We start from the raw sequence: 16,655 nt of genomic DNA, 5'->3' as shown, positions 1-16,655 counted from the left end.
TAGTATCGTCACTGCCAACCGGAGCATTCTAGTTGTTGGTTGACACTAGCCGTAGGCAATGATGGTTTGAATAAATTCTCACCCTCAGCCCTGATTGTATCGATAACCATTAAGAAAACGAGTGCTGTTCGCTACGTGGATGATGTTTTGACTTATGTAGAACATGAGAAGCAGAAGAGCACAAGGCAGTATTTGCCAATTGATTCATGAGCAGTGGTCGTAACTGGGCACTACTAGCGCGTCGTTAGCAAAAGACAGCGTGAGGAAATACAGACTCGACAAGTGATATTGGGAGTCCAAGGCCGTTGGAGAGACGGCTATAAAAAGTCAGTTCGGAGCAGACTCTCCTATATTCGATTGTCGACAGTTCCAAGGTGATAAACCACCTTGGCAAACTCTCGTCTTCGTTGGGCCTTGATTTGAGAAGATAGAATTGCGAGATGGTGGCGTGGTCTGGAGAATGCTTGTCGTTTAGTAGGATGGCGAGGGGTGGAGTTTGTCGGCTGGCGTGCTGCTGCACGGATACCCCTAGTGACCACTCAGTCCGTTAGCCAGGGGAGCGACGTGACTTTGGGCGCGGAGTAAGGCCCGTGACCAATCACGCTGCCTCGCGTCAGAGAAAGGCTCACTAAGGACTTTCAAAGCCATCAGTCCTCGGCTGGTACGCCCTCGCTTCGAGAGGCTCGGACGGTTGAAAGAAATCGGCATGTCTCCCCTTGAGTTAGGCGGGGCGGTGATAGCATTTCCGACTGTCCATGTCATTCAGGGTTTGAGTATCCGTACAAATCAAGGATAAAAAGAATGAGTGGGGCGAGAGAAAAGATGTCTCTCTGACAATATGATTTGGCGTTGTTTTCGACTCGAGTCGGCGATGGCTCCTTGTAGCGACGTGCAGATCTTGGCCGGCATCAAACGGTCAGGGGTGCCTGTGCATCCTTGCCAGCCAATCACATCATCTCGAGAGTTCAGATTTGCTGGTTGGTCGGTGTACTGCAACGCCCATAGTCTTCTGGCATTTGACCGGCACTGCTCTCGCTTCCTCGAGAGGGTGTGAAGATAATCGTCCCAACCTCACCGAGTATGGTCCTTGCCGTGGCACTATCGAACCACGGTCCAAACCCCCATGTTCAAGTGAGCCGGGAGGGAGAGGGAACCAGCGCGACGTGCCGCACTACAGCGAGTAACATGGGGCCATCCAAGATGGTGTCAATCGCCCAAGGTTGCGATGCGTCGTCGTACGCGGATATTTAGAGTATCGGAGGCAAGCGAAAGTTATGCTTGCCGTAGGGAACCCAAAAGACATGGCGATTATGGGTGAGATTCTGCGGTCAAGATTGGAAGTAGTCTCGCGGATGGGGAATGAGAGCGGCCGCGGAGTGAGCCCCGAGTCTCGTGAGGCGCAATTTTGACGTCTGCTAGTCAACGAATCCGGCTTAGAGACAGTGCAGAGTTCGGAGCGCGGAGCTTCTACCTTGCCGTTGGAGAGGGACACGGAAAAACAGAGAGGGAGAAAGAGAGAGAGAGAGAGGGCGGGGAGCACCGCGACTTGAGCTCGGTCTTTCAGCAGCGCCTAGAAAAGTGGCTCTGAACAAGGTGAGAACTGAGAAGCTGTCGAGGACTCGGGATAGCTCCGTATATCCGTATCCGTACTCAAATTCGTCTTGTTTTACCTGCTGGCCGGCCGAGGCTCCTGATGATTTTCAGTGCTGACACCGAATATTGGATACTTGTCGATCATATTGACAGGCTTAGAATGCAGTGTGACGCTCTGTGACGACAGCTGAGAATGCATCTGTCGGTCGACGACAATCAGAGAGGGCAAGTGAAGCAGTCGTGCCCGAGTGTTGACGCAATATGCATTACGTGAATGGAGGGTTGAGGGAAGCAAGGCTTGCGTAGTCCCATGCATGGCATCAAGTGGGAATTAGAGAAAGAAGACGCCAGCTCCGTGAGCAATGCTGAGAGAAAGGATGAGGAAAGGCGGCTGACGACGACGGGTTGAAGTCAAATGAAAGGCGGTTCCAAAGTTACAGACGCGCCGCTAGGACCCAGCGGGCCAGACCGGCAACCTATGCGACAGGAGTGGGTGAAGTGGATTTGGCAAGCGTGGCATCGGTGTCATGTGATACCTACCAACCGGGACAAGCCACGACCCAGGGCAAGAGCATTGGCGTTTGCATTCTGAGTAACGAAGCAGGAGGTGTCTGTACCCACGTACTTTGGTTGCAGCGAAGGAATGAGAGAGACCTTCTGTTCTTTCCAAGTTGGAGGTTGGAGATGAGGCATGGGGCAAGGGGCGTGGGGCACTTCACGGGGGCACGGGGCATGAGGCATGAGGCGGTGGCGTCGAGCTGTGAAGGTGTCGGGAGACGTCCAAGAGCCTCTCCTTCCATTTTGTTGACCTGTGCAGGTACCTACCTACCTACCCACGTGCTACCTAGGGTACCTTGGAGTCACTCTCATTGTCCAGGTTTGCCCCATTGGTCGTCGTACCATGCGCTGCGCCCTTCTTTCCTTCTTGCTTCTTTTCATCCCGTTCTTCAGGCAATCACCCGTACCGCGTGAGCAAAAACGCGGGTGGCACCAGGGGGGGGTCTCGGTCGACGGACGAAGCTGATGTGCGCTTCGTTCGCCTTGTCATACCCGAGATTGTTGCAGTAAATAGGCGAACGGTGAACGGAGAACCTCCTGCTTCCTTTTGTGTCCAATTCGGTCGAATTGAGACTGAATCCTTGAAGCCTGACCGGCCTGGAAAGTGGTGTTGCGTTGGCAATCCGCAATGGGTCTGGAAAGGCAAGAATCAAACAATAATGTTGATCACCTTGCTGCACATACACAGTATGTTGTGACCCTGCGAGTGCCCAAACGCCGCTTCCAATCCGGGCAGAATGCAGCTTTGGGATCCCACCGCCACCACTACCACCACCACCACCATCGCCGACGTGGAGGTTGTGTGGGTTTCGTCTGCCAGGCCTGTCGGGGAAGCTTTGACGTTGAGTTTCCCGTTCTTGCCAAAGTAGGCGCATTGCAGGAGGTGGAACTTTACCTCACCCTAAGGTAAGCAAGATAACGCCCGAAGCTATTTCCCCGTCGATGCTGAAGCTTGAATCCAATGTGAGCGTCGGCTACGAACAAGGCAATGTCCGCCTTCGCTTCTGCCGGTTCATATCAAACGCCGTCATCTTGGCTACGTTAGCTTCAATCCCGCTTCCTACCACCTTACCTACCGGTGTCCATGCCTTGCTGCCGTCCACGGGGACTCGGGAGAGAAAAGAAGACAACAACCAAGGTCCGGAGTAAAGTTGGCATCTGCTCCGGCCACTCGTTTCCTCTTGTCTCTATCTGTCCTCCTCTCTGCTCCACAGCTGTAAGCTGCCTTCACCCATACCTTCCCCGTTTTTCCAGAAGCTCCGGGTTGCATGGTGGACTGACTTTGACATGGTCCACGGTACTCTGTACCAGGTAGCCTAATCACCCTGGCTTCAAACGGCGGCCCAGACCCCAGCTCGCCAACTCGGAATGACAACCTATTTGTTTGCACCGGGGCCTTGATCCCGTTCCTGTTAAGCCGTGACAGCTGTTTCGCAATGGATCATGGCCCCGTTTCTCGCAATACTATCTCGGGAATCCTCCCTCGTCGGTCCGTCGAGGCTACTGGCCCGAAGTGCATTGTCAGAACACGGCAAACGCGACGGGGAACACTCCTGGTTGTCATCAACGGATACGGAGTACTTGGTCGAATCTGGCCCGATTGGCTCATGCGGCTCACATACCTAGGGCACTTCATCCGTCTGATCAGTCTTGACTTCCCTTCGGACAGCTTTCACGGCTGCTTTGGAGGACACTTAGAACGATACCCCGGCTGCTCGCTGGTGCTTCCTCCCCCTTTGATGGGCACAACACAACGTAATACCGTTCTCTTCTCCGTGGTCTGCCCGGCGTTTAGACATTGCCGAACATTCTACCTTCTATCGTCACGGACACCTGCGCAAGTCGCGGCTGAAGCAAAACTTGCCGGCGTTCGGCACCATCCTGGTTTCGTTCTTGTGGGTTTGCAAAACTGGCAACGCCGTTATGGTCCATTCCAACCCCATCACTCAAGCAGAAGCCTCGTCTACCTTGCCCTACCAAGGAACATTCGATGAAACGTTAGATGTCGCCAGGCCGGCTTCCCATTGGGGAGCACCAAGGGATTTCCCCCGCCATGTGTGCTTCTGGGCAGTGGATGCATAGAATCTGTTTTCGGTGGCCCCAGGCGAAGGTGGGAAGAAAAAAAAATAAAGCAAAAAAGATCTGCCACGCAACGCATGGTTGACCCAGTCCGTGGCCACGAGCTGATCCCCTGCAAAGGTCCTGCGGGTTTGCCTCGATGCGGTCAAGACTCAACTGCCACCTTTGCAACCTCTTTCCCGGCCCTTAACTTGAGGATATTAAGTACCACCTCATGATACGCACGCAGTATTTTGCAAAGCAGGAAATGTTCGCTTGGCCACGGCAATTTCTTCTTGAGAAGATATCCGTCGCAGGGCCACATGCGGCCTCGCTGCGCTTGTCGGTTGCCCAAGCGGCATGATCAACTTGCCCGACTATCCGAATGAAGATTGCAGCTTTCGTCTGTTCTCAGTAGGAGAAATGTTGGCTTTTACGGCGAGACGCCAGGAACTGCAAAGATTTTCTGGGGCGTTCCCCCACACATGGCCAAACCCAACCCACCCACCCTGTCTGAAAGAGTCCCGAGCCGCACGGAGAGATTCGTGGCGTAAAAAGACATGATGAGCAGTCGGATCGAACAGGATCTTCGCCTCTGGCCGCTTCTCTGCGAGTATTCCGCTGTGGACTAGAGATAGTCTGCTCATGCGACAAGCAGTCTGTCTTGACCAAGCAAGGTTGCGACCTAAGCCGCACCATAGCCATAACAGCCTATACAGTCTAAGGTAGACTCAAGTCCGGAAACCTACGTCGTTACATTGGCACTTGAGAAGGCAGGTCTGCTTCGTTCTCCAACTAGACCTGGACCTGGACATGTTCAGAGTGAAGTCATGGGTTCTCCAGGGCGGGCCCGGGCTTCTCGACCGTTCTGCCACCATGCACGCCCGCAAAGACTTCAGACTTGGTGCTACAGACAGGACGGTGCATCCGGAGGCCCGGTCGTACTGTATTCGATCCACTGCCGACCCCAGAGTGGTCTTTACCAAGCACATAGCTCCGTATGCACATGGTATCGACAGCAGAACGAGCCAATCGGACGAGAAGTTCGGGAGCCGGAGCTGGACACCCTGCCGTCCCTATACATGAGAGAGCCTTCGCCGTTATTCTTGGTTCATGTCATACCCTGGCCATGATTGATTGCAAGCCTCTCCCGCCAGCAAATGCCAACAGCATCAGCATGGGACACATTGACTTTGGATCTTGGTTGTTCATTACATGTCATAGCTCTTGGCCCTGCGCCACGGAACCTTGTGGCCGGATCAGGTTCCCTTTGAAGTCAAACAGAAACATTTCATCAGGGCCCACCCTTCCAAGGGCGACCAAAATTAGCCCGCCGGAGGAGATCCCGGGACCACAGAGGCTCAACCTGACAGCGCAGGGGCCTTCCATTTACATGGAATGGATGGCACCTACACCGCGCACAGGGACGGTCCAAAATTGACAGTGCACGGCGGCCTAGCCACATGTAGGGGAAAGATTTTGTCGTCGTGCAGCTTGAGATGCAGATCGATATCGAAGGTGTCCGTACACGGCAGCTGGAAATGGGAGAACCAGACGAATTACTTTGAATGGAAAACTTCAATGACCTGGCTGCCGGGCGTGTTCGGAGAAGCACGCGGCGATGTCGCTCGGATTAGATTTAATTGCAACAAGGACGAGAGGAACACAGCCAGGCAATACGACAGCCTCATACTGGACTTTCCACGAGACGACTCAAGATCGACCAGCGTGGTCTACACTAATACAATATCCTTGTCGCCAATGGGGAAGAGACAAGGTACTCCCGTGGAACGGCAATGATGTGCCACGAGGCATTGTGCAACACGAGGGGACGGCCTATATCATGATCAAGTCTCAGCCAAAAGGTATCATTTTGACGGGTCCTGTCTGTCAAATTCCCTGCTGCCTCGCCGCACGACAACCGTTGGCCATGAGCCGTGGCGAGGCACGGCAAGGTATGCAAGAAGGGGCGACGGCATTCGACCGTCTGTTGCACTAGCAAGCATCATTGTGGTTTGTCGTCATCGCGGTCAAGACCTTACCCAAGGGGCACGGCAAATGTGCAACCAAGAATGCGGAAGCCCTTTGTCTAGGCGATACAAGACATGACATCCGACCATGGGTGGGCAACGCCCGTCCTGTCTTCCTTGGGCAAAGTACCCAAGGAGTACATTGGCCTATGCTCGGGCCCCAAGAGCAGACGAAAAGAAACGGGCCGGGCCATGATGACAGGAGACGTTTCTATACTACATCACATCCATGCAAAGATGTAGTGTTCCCGGCTTGAACAAACGAGATGGGACAAGTGGTAGGGCCGAGAAAGCGGCATCGTTGGGTCGGTTAAGCATTGTCAGGTAGGTACCTATCATCGACAGACAGGGCACCGTAGATGTGATGAGCCTGTCTCGGTGCTGTTACGATCCCACGTCCGACCCCATAGCTCAGCTCACCCTGAAGGTTCAACCTTTTCCACAAGCATGCCATGCATGGTAGGTACGGATACAGTTGGGGAGGAATTGCAGCAGTACCTCGTAGTACCGCGCCGGGCACTACCGGTCGAGCTTCTCCAGCCAAGCGCGGCGCCTCTGAACTACAAGGTATATCCCGCTAGCGGCAGCAACCCTGTGGACGTACTCCTGAAGCGTGTTTCCAGAGCGGCAGCCCCTTGGTCCCTGTCACTCTGGACTATGATCGGGCTCTAATTCGAAAAAGAAAGGGTACGGGCGACTAAATGATCCTTGGCTTCCCGGCCGGAGCGCCTCAAATCCTCGTCCCGTCACCAAAAATCACGGCAACGGCAATGCCAACAACACGCACCGGCCAGAGAGAGAGAGAGAGGGCCAGAGCCAGCCAGACTTTGGCAGCCCTACCGCGTGGTCCATACCGATACAGACAACACGGACCAGGAGTGGAAACAGGACAAGCTACCCAATCCGACGCTCCCGCTGTGAACCTTGGGACGGGTTGGGTCCGGGCGAACAGGGACAGCAACAAACAACATAATTCTGCCGAACAACGGGGACTTGCGGTAATACCAGTGCTTAGAGTTTATACACTACAAGCTGCGATTGTCAAATACCTGGCTTCTGTTGCATTGCAATCAGAAGGTGATCTGTCCGTGGGATCGACCATCCATATAAGGGGTGCTTGGGACCGCGGCCGGAGCTTGATCGAGACCAAAACACAAAAGCTTTGTCCCAAGGTGCATTGGCTCTCAGCACTTTTATCTTTATTTATTTATTTCATCGTCATTACACCTCACTCCACCTCTACCTTGGCCGACTTTTTTCCCATCTCGCTGCTCAACCAGTCACACAGCATTAGCCAACCGCACCTGCCCTAGGCCTCCATTGCAACTGGTGACTTTTCCTGGCTTGTATTGGCTGTTGGAAGGAGACGAAACCACCAAGCTTTGCTGTGCTGTCAAAGCACACCTACATAATCACACCCGGCATTGGCCTTCCCTAGGTAGTACAGTACCTACCTACCAATCTCACCTACCTGACGCCTGGTACCTCGCTTGATTGCCTCGGTTTTTGGGGCTCCTAAGGCAACTTGAAAGTATGTTGGTTTTTCCGTCTCTTTTCCACTCTTCTCATGCAAACCTAAATCGCACCAATTTCTTTGCTCCTTCTATGCTTCAATCCTCCTTCACTGGCCATGTCGGCGCGACTTCCTTACTCGACATTATATGGTGCCCTCCCTACTGCCGTTCTTTCCTCCCCAAGACCACTGGACCAGCCCGTACCTTCCTTGACACTTTGGCGTGGGGCACCTCACTCTGACTCTCACCCTCACCTCACCCTCCAAAGTTCTTTCTACCTGCCTTACCTCGAGGTTCACTCGCAATTGCACTTGCCTTACAGTTGCAGTTGCACCCGCACTTCTTCATCCGCGCCCTCGTCTTTGTCCATCTCATCCATGCGAACAACACCACTACTACCACCACCGACCTGCAAACCTTCTTCAAACTTATTTTTTTCTTACACACAAAAGACCACGTCCTCTTCTGTTCTTCAACTCTCTTCAAATCTTGACGTTACCGGCCTCGCCTTCATCCCTTCCCGCCCTCCACCCGCGTCGTTTAGCACCCTCTCCAAACACTCCAAGTTGACCCAGTCCTTCAACTCAGACACCTGAATTTGGCATCCGCCCCCTTGCTCGTCAACCTCATATCAACAGTTGACCTCTCGCAAGTGAGTCCGAACTATTCGCTTGTAGACCCTCCCAAGATGTTTAAGACAGAAGAATCACCTACCAAGAGCAACAATGGAAACAGGTTGAAGATCAATGCTCATCCAGATTCACAGATTTCAGAAAAAAGACGTTTTGCAACCCACGAAAAGGCTTCACCGTCGTCTTGTGGCCAAATCGTTAGCTTTCTCTCTCCCAGGCGACAAAAATTGAAAGCCGTTAGCGAACTTCAGGGCCAATAACACCTACTCCAACCCCAGCACCGACACCAAAACCGCGTTGGACCTCGCCATCACGCTCAAAACGCACAGGGCCTCTAGCACCTCTAGGTCGTTCCAGACGCTACGTCCAGTCCGCAGGCTTCCCAAGCTTCCGCCTGCTCTTGCTTCAAGATGGCCGTCGCGGGTCCCTGCGCCCACTCGTTCAAGATGATCAAGTCGGACAGCACTTTGATCCAATGGACCTGCAACCTTTGCCATTCTGGACCCCACTGGAGCATTTTCGAGTGCCGGTATTGCAAGCTTCACACCTGCCGGCCCTGCACCCAAAACGCCTGAAGATGCACGTCTATCGCCTCGTTTGTCGGCACCGCTACTGAGCACCGCAGACGATACCGACTGCGGGAAGGTGGTGCTCACCATGAGGGGATGCAAGATGGAGGCATGCTGGCGACGTGGGGGGTTTTGCATTGGATGCACTCGAGGTATGTTCAAAAGACACTGCCGCTCACTTTGAGCAAGTCACCTTGTTCGAAATTGGGCTACATGTTACTTGCTTCTGATGACGCCAACTCCCTTTCATCACCACCCAGACACAAATGTCTCGCCCTACGCGATCCCCCATCTCATCGCCCTCTTTTGTTTCATTGCCCAGTGAGGTATCCCGATGGTACCTGTCGGTGGACAATGTGGCACGGCAGTTGCAAAACTGTGTCGTCTTGCAATTGATAGATGCCACCTACTAATACAAGCCTAGGGTTCTTTTGAGACGCTCAAACACTGCGCGACTACACTGGTTCATCCCGCTGGCGATACGCCAGACACACGCAATACTAGGCGAATGCGCCTGAGAAATGCCCCGGCGATCGATGGCAATCAGGGTTAATCGGATCGGACGACATCGGATACCTCTTCGCGGGGTTCTCCCCCTTTGATTCCTTCAATTTTGGCGGCGGCCGTCGAGACGAAAAAAGTCATGCAACTCTTTCCGTTTTCGACTTTTGAGTTTTTTCAACCATTCTGTTTGCAACCCTCCCCGGACGTTTTGAAGGCACGCCGATTGCACCACCAGAACAGGATCCCTGCCGACACGGCAGGGTCTTCGGTCTTAACTCTGGTTTAGCTCAGTGGTGCCGAATTTCGGTGCTGCATGGCACACGTGGGACCCTCTGGCTCAGGCACCTCTGCAGCTGGCTGAAGTTCAACGGCCCCAGCGGGGAGCGCATCCCGTCCACAAGGGGTGACGCCCTAGCGCCTGTGTCAACTACTGAGCCCCTGTGCGATGATGCCCTCGAGTTTCCGTGCCTGGCTGAGGACGGGAATGATGCGATGGCAGCTTTCCCGGTCACAATCTGGAACCATCAGGCACTGAGCCTAAATCAGCAGGGGGGGTTAATTCATCCACAGCTCGTTCGCTCGCCAACGCTCCGGCCGGTTAGCTCGTTGATTCGACCGCAAGAACACACACCCATCGTCCATTCTTCATTTCATTTCACACTTTGATCAATAAGCAACGGAGTTTTTTGGCCGCGCAATGCACAATACCCCTATTCCACGGCAAACAACGACTTGATTATTTCCTTTTCTCTTTTGCTGTGGGAAACCCGCCAAAGTTGGCGGGGCAAGAGTAGGTGAGGCGAGGGGGCGAGCGAGGGAGTGTGACGGATGTTGGTAGTGATACTAGCGAGGAGGAAAGGTTTCTTTCTCTAACAATAGATTTCGGGCTCTTGGGCAATGGTTTCACGGAGCATGGCAAACAGAAGAAAAAATCCGGGTTTAGATCACGTCACAACAGCACGCAAGGCTGATGGACTGGAACGGCGGTTATTTGCCAATTTTGAGCTTTGTTTCTTTTTGCCTCCTGACGCAGAATACTTCTATTTTCTCACGCTACGCTCTTACCTTTTGGTCAGTTATCATCCTGTGTTTTTCCAAGGAGATTTCGTATCACATCTTACCCCTTGCGCTTCGGTTTCGCATGTGGCTTGATGCTGCCAGGCAAAAACGGTATCGCGTCCGGTAGGCCAAGCATCTGTAGCGCTCCGGGTCTAGAGAACCGTGATTTCTATTCTTGCCATGGCATATGAAGATCAAAAGACAGTGAGGAGCAAAGCAATAAGTTATAAAAGAGAATTTTTAAAAAAGGTGGGGGAGGCAGAAAACCTAGTGTATTCCTAGCCACATCACCCACTGCTGCGCCCTGTGCTGTCCAGAACTGCCATGTCATGCTGCCTACCTTGACAATCGGTATGTGGGCGCATGTTGAAGAGACGTCGTTGGTGGATCCCTCTCCCGCTCGGTGTCACTTAGGGTCCGAGGATGCCGGTGAATATATGATGCGATTTGACGGTTGCCGTGATATGTGTGCGAGTAATCCGCCTCGCCTCGGGTCCTTTTCTTCAACGGGAGAAGTCGGAAACATTCGAAAGATTGCCGTGCCACATCTGGATCCTTCTTTGGTGACTACTTTTTGCAAGGCTGTTTTGTGTTCCCCGTTGCACAATGTAGATCCGGGGTTTGTGGTTGTACAATAGCAGCATGGCACGACCTCGGCATGGCATTGGCATCTAGAACCCACATCTGATAGGATGCCGGCCGGTTACCTGCATGGTTTATTTCTCCGAGACGTCGGTCCTGCCGTTTGGGAACGGGCGAAGGTTTACGCGATGATTTTCCTTTTTTTTCTTCCCCCTCTCCTTCCCTTTTCCTTTCCTCTTCTTTGGGGGGGAGGGCGTGTAACCAGGTTCCAACTTGTCAACTTACAACGACATACGTATGTATGGTACAGGGAAGGGTCGGCTTGTGGATGGATGCTGGTGTCCCAGAGGTCGGACCGGCACGATATTTGCACACCGATAAATTCGACGACAAGTGATGGGATTGGTTGGCGGGGGGTGGTTGATGGTTTATGGTCAAGGAATCAGGTGGTGCTGGATGACGATGTATGACGGGGAAAATTTGTAGATGAGGCTCTGGTTGAGATGCCTTCTGGTTGGATGTAATATCTGGGGACCTTTGTTTTTAAAAAAAAAAAATTTACCTCCTTCTCATCATTTTTAACCCTTCCCCTTTCCCCCTCACTCCTCTCTAGCAGCCAGCCCCCCCTTCTTTTTTTCTTTTCTTTTTTTTTTTTCCAGCAACGAGGCAAGTATGACGAGACTGTGAGGAACTTTGGAAACACGGCTGGACGATGCATCCGTAAGTAGGCAGACTGGGCCAAACAAAGTACGAAAGCACACGGGTCGACTAAACGGGAAATACTGCACATCACAATCGCTGCGAAGATCGAGGGAATTTACGGTAACCGCCCTTCTCTGCCCGCCCGCCCCGGCGGTTCCCCTGAACGGCTCCCCCCTCCCTCCTTTTCTTTCTCCATTTCGTACCTACTCTTTTTTTGAGAATTCTTCGCGCCCGAGGACCACCTTCAGAACGGGCCGGGGAACAAGGGGGCACGGTACGCGGTTGTGGTGCGCCTGTCGGCCGATAGGTCGTGGGATGGGTACGGATAGAAGTTTGCTCGTCGAGCGCATTGCGGCAAGTCTCGCAGAATCTTTCGATATTTTTTTTTCTTCTTTCTTCTTTCTTTTCTTTTTTTATTTTTTTCTTAAGAAAAAAAGTTTTTCAGCTGGGTAATGCCCGCGACAACTCATCTCTTTTTTTTTTCTTGGATTGTTGATTATGCTATCAGGACTCTGGGCATCTGGGGTATCGGAAAACACCCCCCGTTTGGGTAATTATTAGAGGCACCCGCTATTCTTCCTTAACGTCAAAGGTGCGTTTTCGGGTTACACAAGGAAGGCATATGAAACTGAGAGAGATGGTGTCATTGGCAATGGCAACTCGACCAACAAGGTGAGAGGGGAAAAGAAGGGGGGGGGGGTTAGGTTACATGTGTCAATGGCGGCGAGGCTCTCATCTCGAGCTTCCGGGGAAGTGAGCCCCGCGGTGTTTTCTAAATGCATTGTCACTTTCGTGAGATCAGGAGATGATGATACAGATTATTTTTGCACGATGGAGAGGGTTCGAGGTGGATAATGCGGAAAAGGGTGAGATTGATGCGCGAGGGCCGAGAGGTCAGATACCTGGTTACACGACATTCTGCATTTTTTCTTTCCCTGCTTCCCCCCCGCTGCTGCAAGTCCGCTAAACTTCACATGTGATTGCCCTTGCCTCTCGTGTGCTCGATTTCCTTTTTCTGGGTCATGGTGCAGTGAAAGAGACACATGAAGGAGCCTCCATCTAGAGTTCTACCTTTTTTTGCCTTCCGCGGTGTCTATTTTTCTTCTCACTCTCTCCTTCCCCCCTTCCCCCCCTTTTGGACATGTGGGAATCGTGGGATATGGCATGTTTGGTCTCTAGTGAAGAAAATTCCCTATTCTAGTCTAGAACATGAAAAGTGGGAAAAGAAGATGGCTGCCCAAGTGGGGAGGGGAGGCGTGGGCTGCAACCAACTACATCAGGAAAGTTGATCTATGCAACAGCAACGGTTTTCTTCGCGGCGGGGCCCGGTATGTCCCAATCAAAGACTGTCCGCTCCGCATTGCGTCGAGTGACGACGACTTGGTCACCCACGCGGACCTGGACCGTTCCATCCCCGCCGCCGGCGACGGGGACCTCGAGAAAGGCGTACCGGCCAAAGACGGGTGCATATTTGTGACCTGGGTCGACGCGTCGGTCCTTCATGAGGGTGTTGAGCAGCTTTCCCTCGGGCCCCGGAGCGGCGCGGCCAAGGGCGTAGTCGACGTTGAGGGAGGTGCAGCGACCGCAGTTGGCCGTGAGGAGGAGCTTGGCGTCGGAGGAATCGGGGAGAGAGAGTTCTGCCCAAAAGTCCTCGGCAAAAGGGGCCTCGGAGGAGTCTTCCACGACGATGTTGGGGCGGAATTTGGGCATGATGGGGGAGGGTTTATCTGATGTTTGAAATGATGTGAGGGACGGGTAAGATAGGGACGAGTCTGATGTGATGAGGAAGGGCGCGCAGTCGGTGAAGGTTAGCCAGGCTTGTTCGTCATCCTCGGATTTCGGAACGAAAGAGAGGGAGGGAAGGTAGGATGTGATTGAGGTGAAGAGAGAGGAAGACTGCTGCTGCTGCTGCTGCTGCTGCTGCTTGGAAGACGACCCCGGTGCCAGGGTACCGAGGACACGCCGGCGTCCGGAGCCGATGTGAACCAGGATTGTGGGAAAGCCGAAGCAGGCGGAGAAGAAGGTGTCGTAGGACTCCCCCATGCGGAGGGCTTCGGCGGGACTTCCGTGAAGGTCGACCGAGACGGACTCCAGGGACGACGTGTCGGGGACGAGGGGCACCGAGAGGATGGTGTCCTGGAGGGGATGGTGATCGATGAGGGGCGGTGTTGGTATGTTGTACTTTACGAGGATCTTGTCCTCATCGCCTTTATCGTCCCTGTCGGCAGAGGCGACGATCTCCTGGGAGAAGAGAGCGCATTGGGGAAAGGTGGAAAGCTGCATTTTGCGGAGGGTCGAGTCCGGGTTTACTTTGAATAGCATGTAGGTCCTATCATGAAGGATGCCTTGCGGGGTAAGGATTGCGGAGGTGAGGTGGATTGGGCGGAGGGCCTTGATGGGGTACACGTTGAGAGCTTTGATCATCATTTTGGGTATCCGTACAGTCAACCGGGCGACGCTACAATGTACGAATGTGGTGGTGATGGACGGATTCAGTTGCGAGTAAATTGACGGCTTTTGTCCCTCTGTTTCAATATCTACGGGGTTACGTCGGTGTGACGTTGTGGGGATGAAGTTGATTTGGAGTTGTTTAAGAGTTTGGGCAAATCGCACGTCATTCGGAGCTTTTTTGGGGTAAAGGGGAGGAAAAAAGGTTATTCAGATTATTCAGGTCTAGCTACGTGCGACGGAGCAAGGATGATCCTTTGGGAAGGCAGAGAGCAGCACATGGGACGCAGAAAAGGGAGGTTAATGGAAGGGTGCACCCACGCAAGATAGAGTAGGAAGCCGCGGCCGCCGGTATCATTGCAGTCTGACAAAAGGTCACCTTGCCGGGGAGGATCAGCAAAAAAAAGCAAGGGGAAGCTTATTCTGCCCGGGGAGAAATTCCGGTAAATACCCGATATCTGACCTGGGCTGGATATTCTTCTCTTTTCGGTCAAGACTGTTTTCCCCCGGAAATGGGTTAATGTTTGGTTTCGAAGTCGTTGCTTGCGGATATCAATGCGCCCCGGGAACAACGTCGGACATTCGTAAGCCGTTTGGGTGAGATAAGCGTGGTAGCTAAGATAGCGGTGACGGTGACGCAAGGTACTGGTTTCCATCGCTGGCGACGGAGCCAGCGCCCGCGCCGACGGGCACCAGAAGTTCCGATAGTTCCCCACGCCGGTTGCCCTACTCCGACATGGGAGGCAAGAGAATGCTCTCAACTTTTCAAAATCGTGTGCCAAAATAGAAAGATGCGCAGTTATGCAGGAGAATCAAAACAAGAGTTGCAACGCCTCAATCATGATTGACGTATTAATGGTAGCACAAGGTGGACCTAGGGCTATTGAAACGGCACATGGTGCAATTAGGCAGAGGTTCGTCGGGTTTCTGCCCGCTCTATCTCAGTTAGGATGGGATCGATCGTAGGACGGAAAAGCAGGGGGAACAACTGCAGCAGGTACGACGCTCCTGCAAGCTGCAAGTCCGATGATGCAGGCCGAGCGGGGTTTGGGCTCGGAAGGGACAAAGAGCGACGTCGATAAACCGCCATGAGCCCCGGGTGGGTCCCCGTTTGTCCCGCACCAGGGGCACCGTCGATTAGCGCACAGCGGCCGAGGATCCACCGGCGCCGAAGCACGGGGTAATACGGGGCTCTTCCGAGAATGGCAACCGGGGCGTCAGTCATTGGCTAAACTTCTCAAGGCCTAGTCTGGGCGCCGCTGTGGTAGTGTCGCTGCCCAAAGTTTGAAAATCATGTTTTTTTTATAAAAAAATTCAAAAATTCCGCAAAAACTAGACCCTCGTTTTCGCTGCCCAAAACTCGCCACTCCATCAGTCCAACGTTTTTATTTATCTATTGTGAGTATCATGATGCCTATTCCTCTTTGCGTCCTGACTAGTGAAGAGATTACCCAGAATGGCAACTGTATGATACGACCCATGGTCTTTTGTAACGGCTTCGAAATTTCCCGCGGGAACGCTAAACAGGGGCCGCCGTCTAGCTCAGCTCCGGGGGCTTGCTTTCTGCAACTTGTGCTCGCTTGGGGATCGTCGACGGGCTATAAGAAAGGGGTGCCACCAAACGCCCGTTAGCGGGAGCTGTCAGACTTGTTTTTGAAATTGTTCTAGGCCCTTTCTTGACGTGGTGTGGTCCTCCTCGTCTATTCGGGTACCAGAAGGAAAAAGGGAGAAAAGAAAAAACGGGCGTTCGAGCCGTGATGTGGGAGGTGTGATGCTCGAGCCTGCATGGCCCTCTTGCTTGGCCTCCTTGCTTAGTTACATTGCGCCCCGGCCGGCATGGACATGTTTAGATGGGATTTGAAGAAACCCCATTTGCCTCGGCATCGTCTCGGCGCCTCGGCAATGTCAGCGAGATGAGGGACGAGAAAAGAACGCGAGGGGGTTAAGTTGTAACGGGCGGGAGGAGGGCTTCCCCAACTTCCAAGGGGTATAGTATACGTATTTGTTCGCAAGCCATGCGTGAGAATATTCACCCGGGGCGCGGCGCACTGCCGACGACGCCTTCCCTTACTACGCAGGTCTTGTATTCGTCAAGGGGTTGTCATCCGCCCAAGTTTCGGGTAATTTTTAGAGTCGGAGTACGTTAGGGAGCCGAAGCCGATGACGCTGACGACAGCAACCTCGGTCAGCGGACCGGTAAGAAAGGGGTACGCCTCCGCGACTCGAAGCTCAAACGGCCAGGCAGATTTCCTTGGCGCTGGGGGATGCTGCAAGCGTGATTGGGTATTGCCTTCTTCCAGGAGCATACCCGACAGCTTCTTCAATGATCGACAGGATAATGATCGGCTTCTTCCTTGGGTATTTAGACGGCAAGGAAAAACGGGACGTGACCGGACCAGCCACGTG

The 16,655-nt window shown here is 53.2% G+C and overlaps 4 protein-coding genes across 4 annotated transcripts; 2 read left to right on the top strand and 2 right to left on the bottom strand.

Annotated features, from left to right (window-relative positions):
* Positions 1–8,648: 8,648 nt before the first annotated feature.
* CORC01_02429 (uncharacterized protein) lies at positions 8,649–9,092 on the bottom strand (the record flags this gene model as incomplete). Its single annotated transcript, XM_022614079.1, has 1 exon — positions 8,649–9,092. One exon carries the CDS (start codon positions 9,090–9,092, stop codon positions 8,649–8,651), a length of 444 nt encoding a protein of 147 aa, XP_022479291.1.
* On the top strand, positions 8,796–8,960 carry CORC01_02430 (uncharacterized protein; the record flags this gene model as incomplete). Its single annotated transcript, XM_022614080.1, has 1 exon — positions 8,796–8,960. The coding sequence occupies one exon, from the start codon at positions 8,796–8,798 to the stop codon at positions 8,958–8,960; it is 165 nt and encodes a 54-aa protein (XP_022479292.1).
* Positions 9,093–10,428: 1,336 nt separating the features above from the next.
* CORC01_02428 (uncharacterized protein) lies at positions 10,429–10,644 on the top strand (the record flags this gene model as incomplete). The annotated part of the gene is made up of 1 exon (XM_022614078.1): positions 10,429–10,644. One exon carries the CDS (start codon positions 10,429–10,431, stop codon positions 10,642–10,644), a length of 216 nt encoding a protein of 71 aa, XP_022479290.1.
* Positions 10,645–13,091: 2,447 nt separating this feature from the next.
* On the bottom strand, positions 13,092–14,228 carry CORC01_02427 (MOSC domain-containing protein; the record flags this gene model as incomplete). Its single annotated transcript, XM_022614077.1, has 1 exon — positions 13,092–14,228. The coding sequence occupies one exon, from the start codon at positions 14,226–14,228 to the stop codon at positions 13,092–13,094; it is 1,137 nt and encodes a 378-aa protein (XP_022479289.1).
* Positions 14,229–16,655: the final 2,427 nt, after the last annotated feature.

Source organism: Colletotrichum orchidophilum (genome assembly GCF_001831195.1).
Source record: "Colletotrichum orchidophilum strain IMI 309357 chromosome Unknown Scaffold_14.1, whole genome shotgun sequence".
Taxonomy (NCBI): Eukaryota; Fungi; Ascomycota; class Sordariomycetes; order Glomerellales; family Glomerellaceae; genus Colletotrichum; species Colletotrichum orchidophilum.
This window is presented reverse-complemented; position numbering and strand designations above follow the sequence as displayed.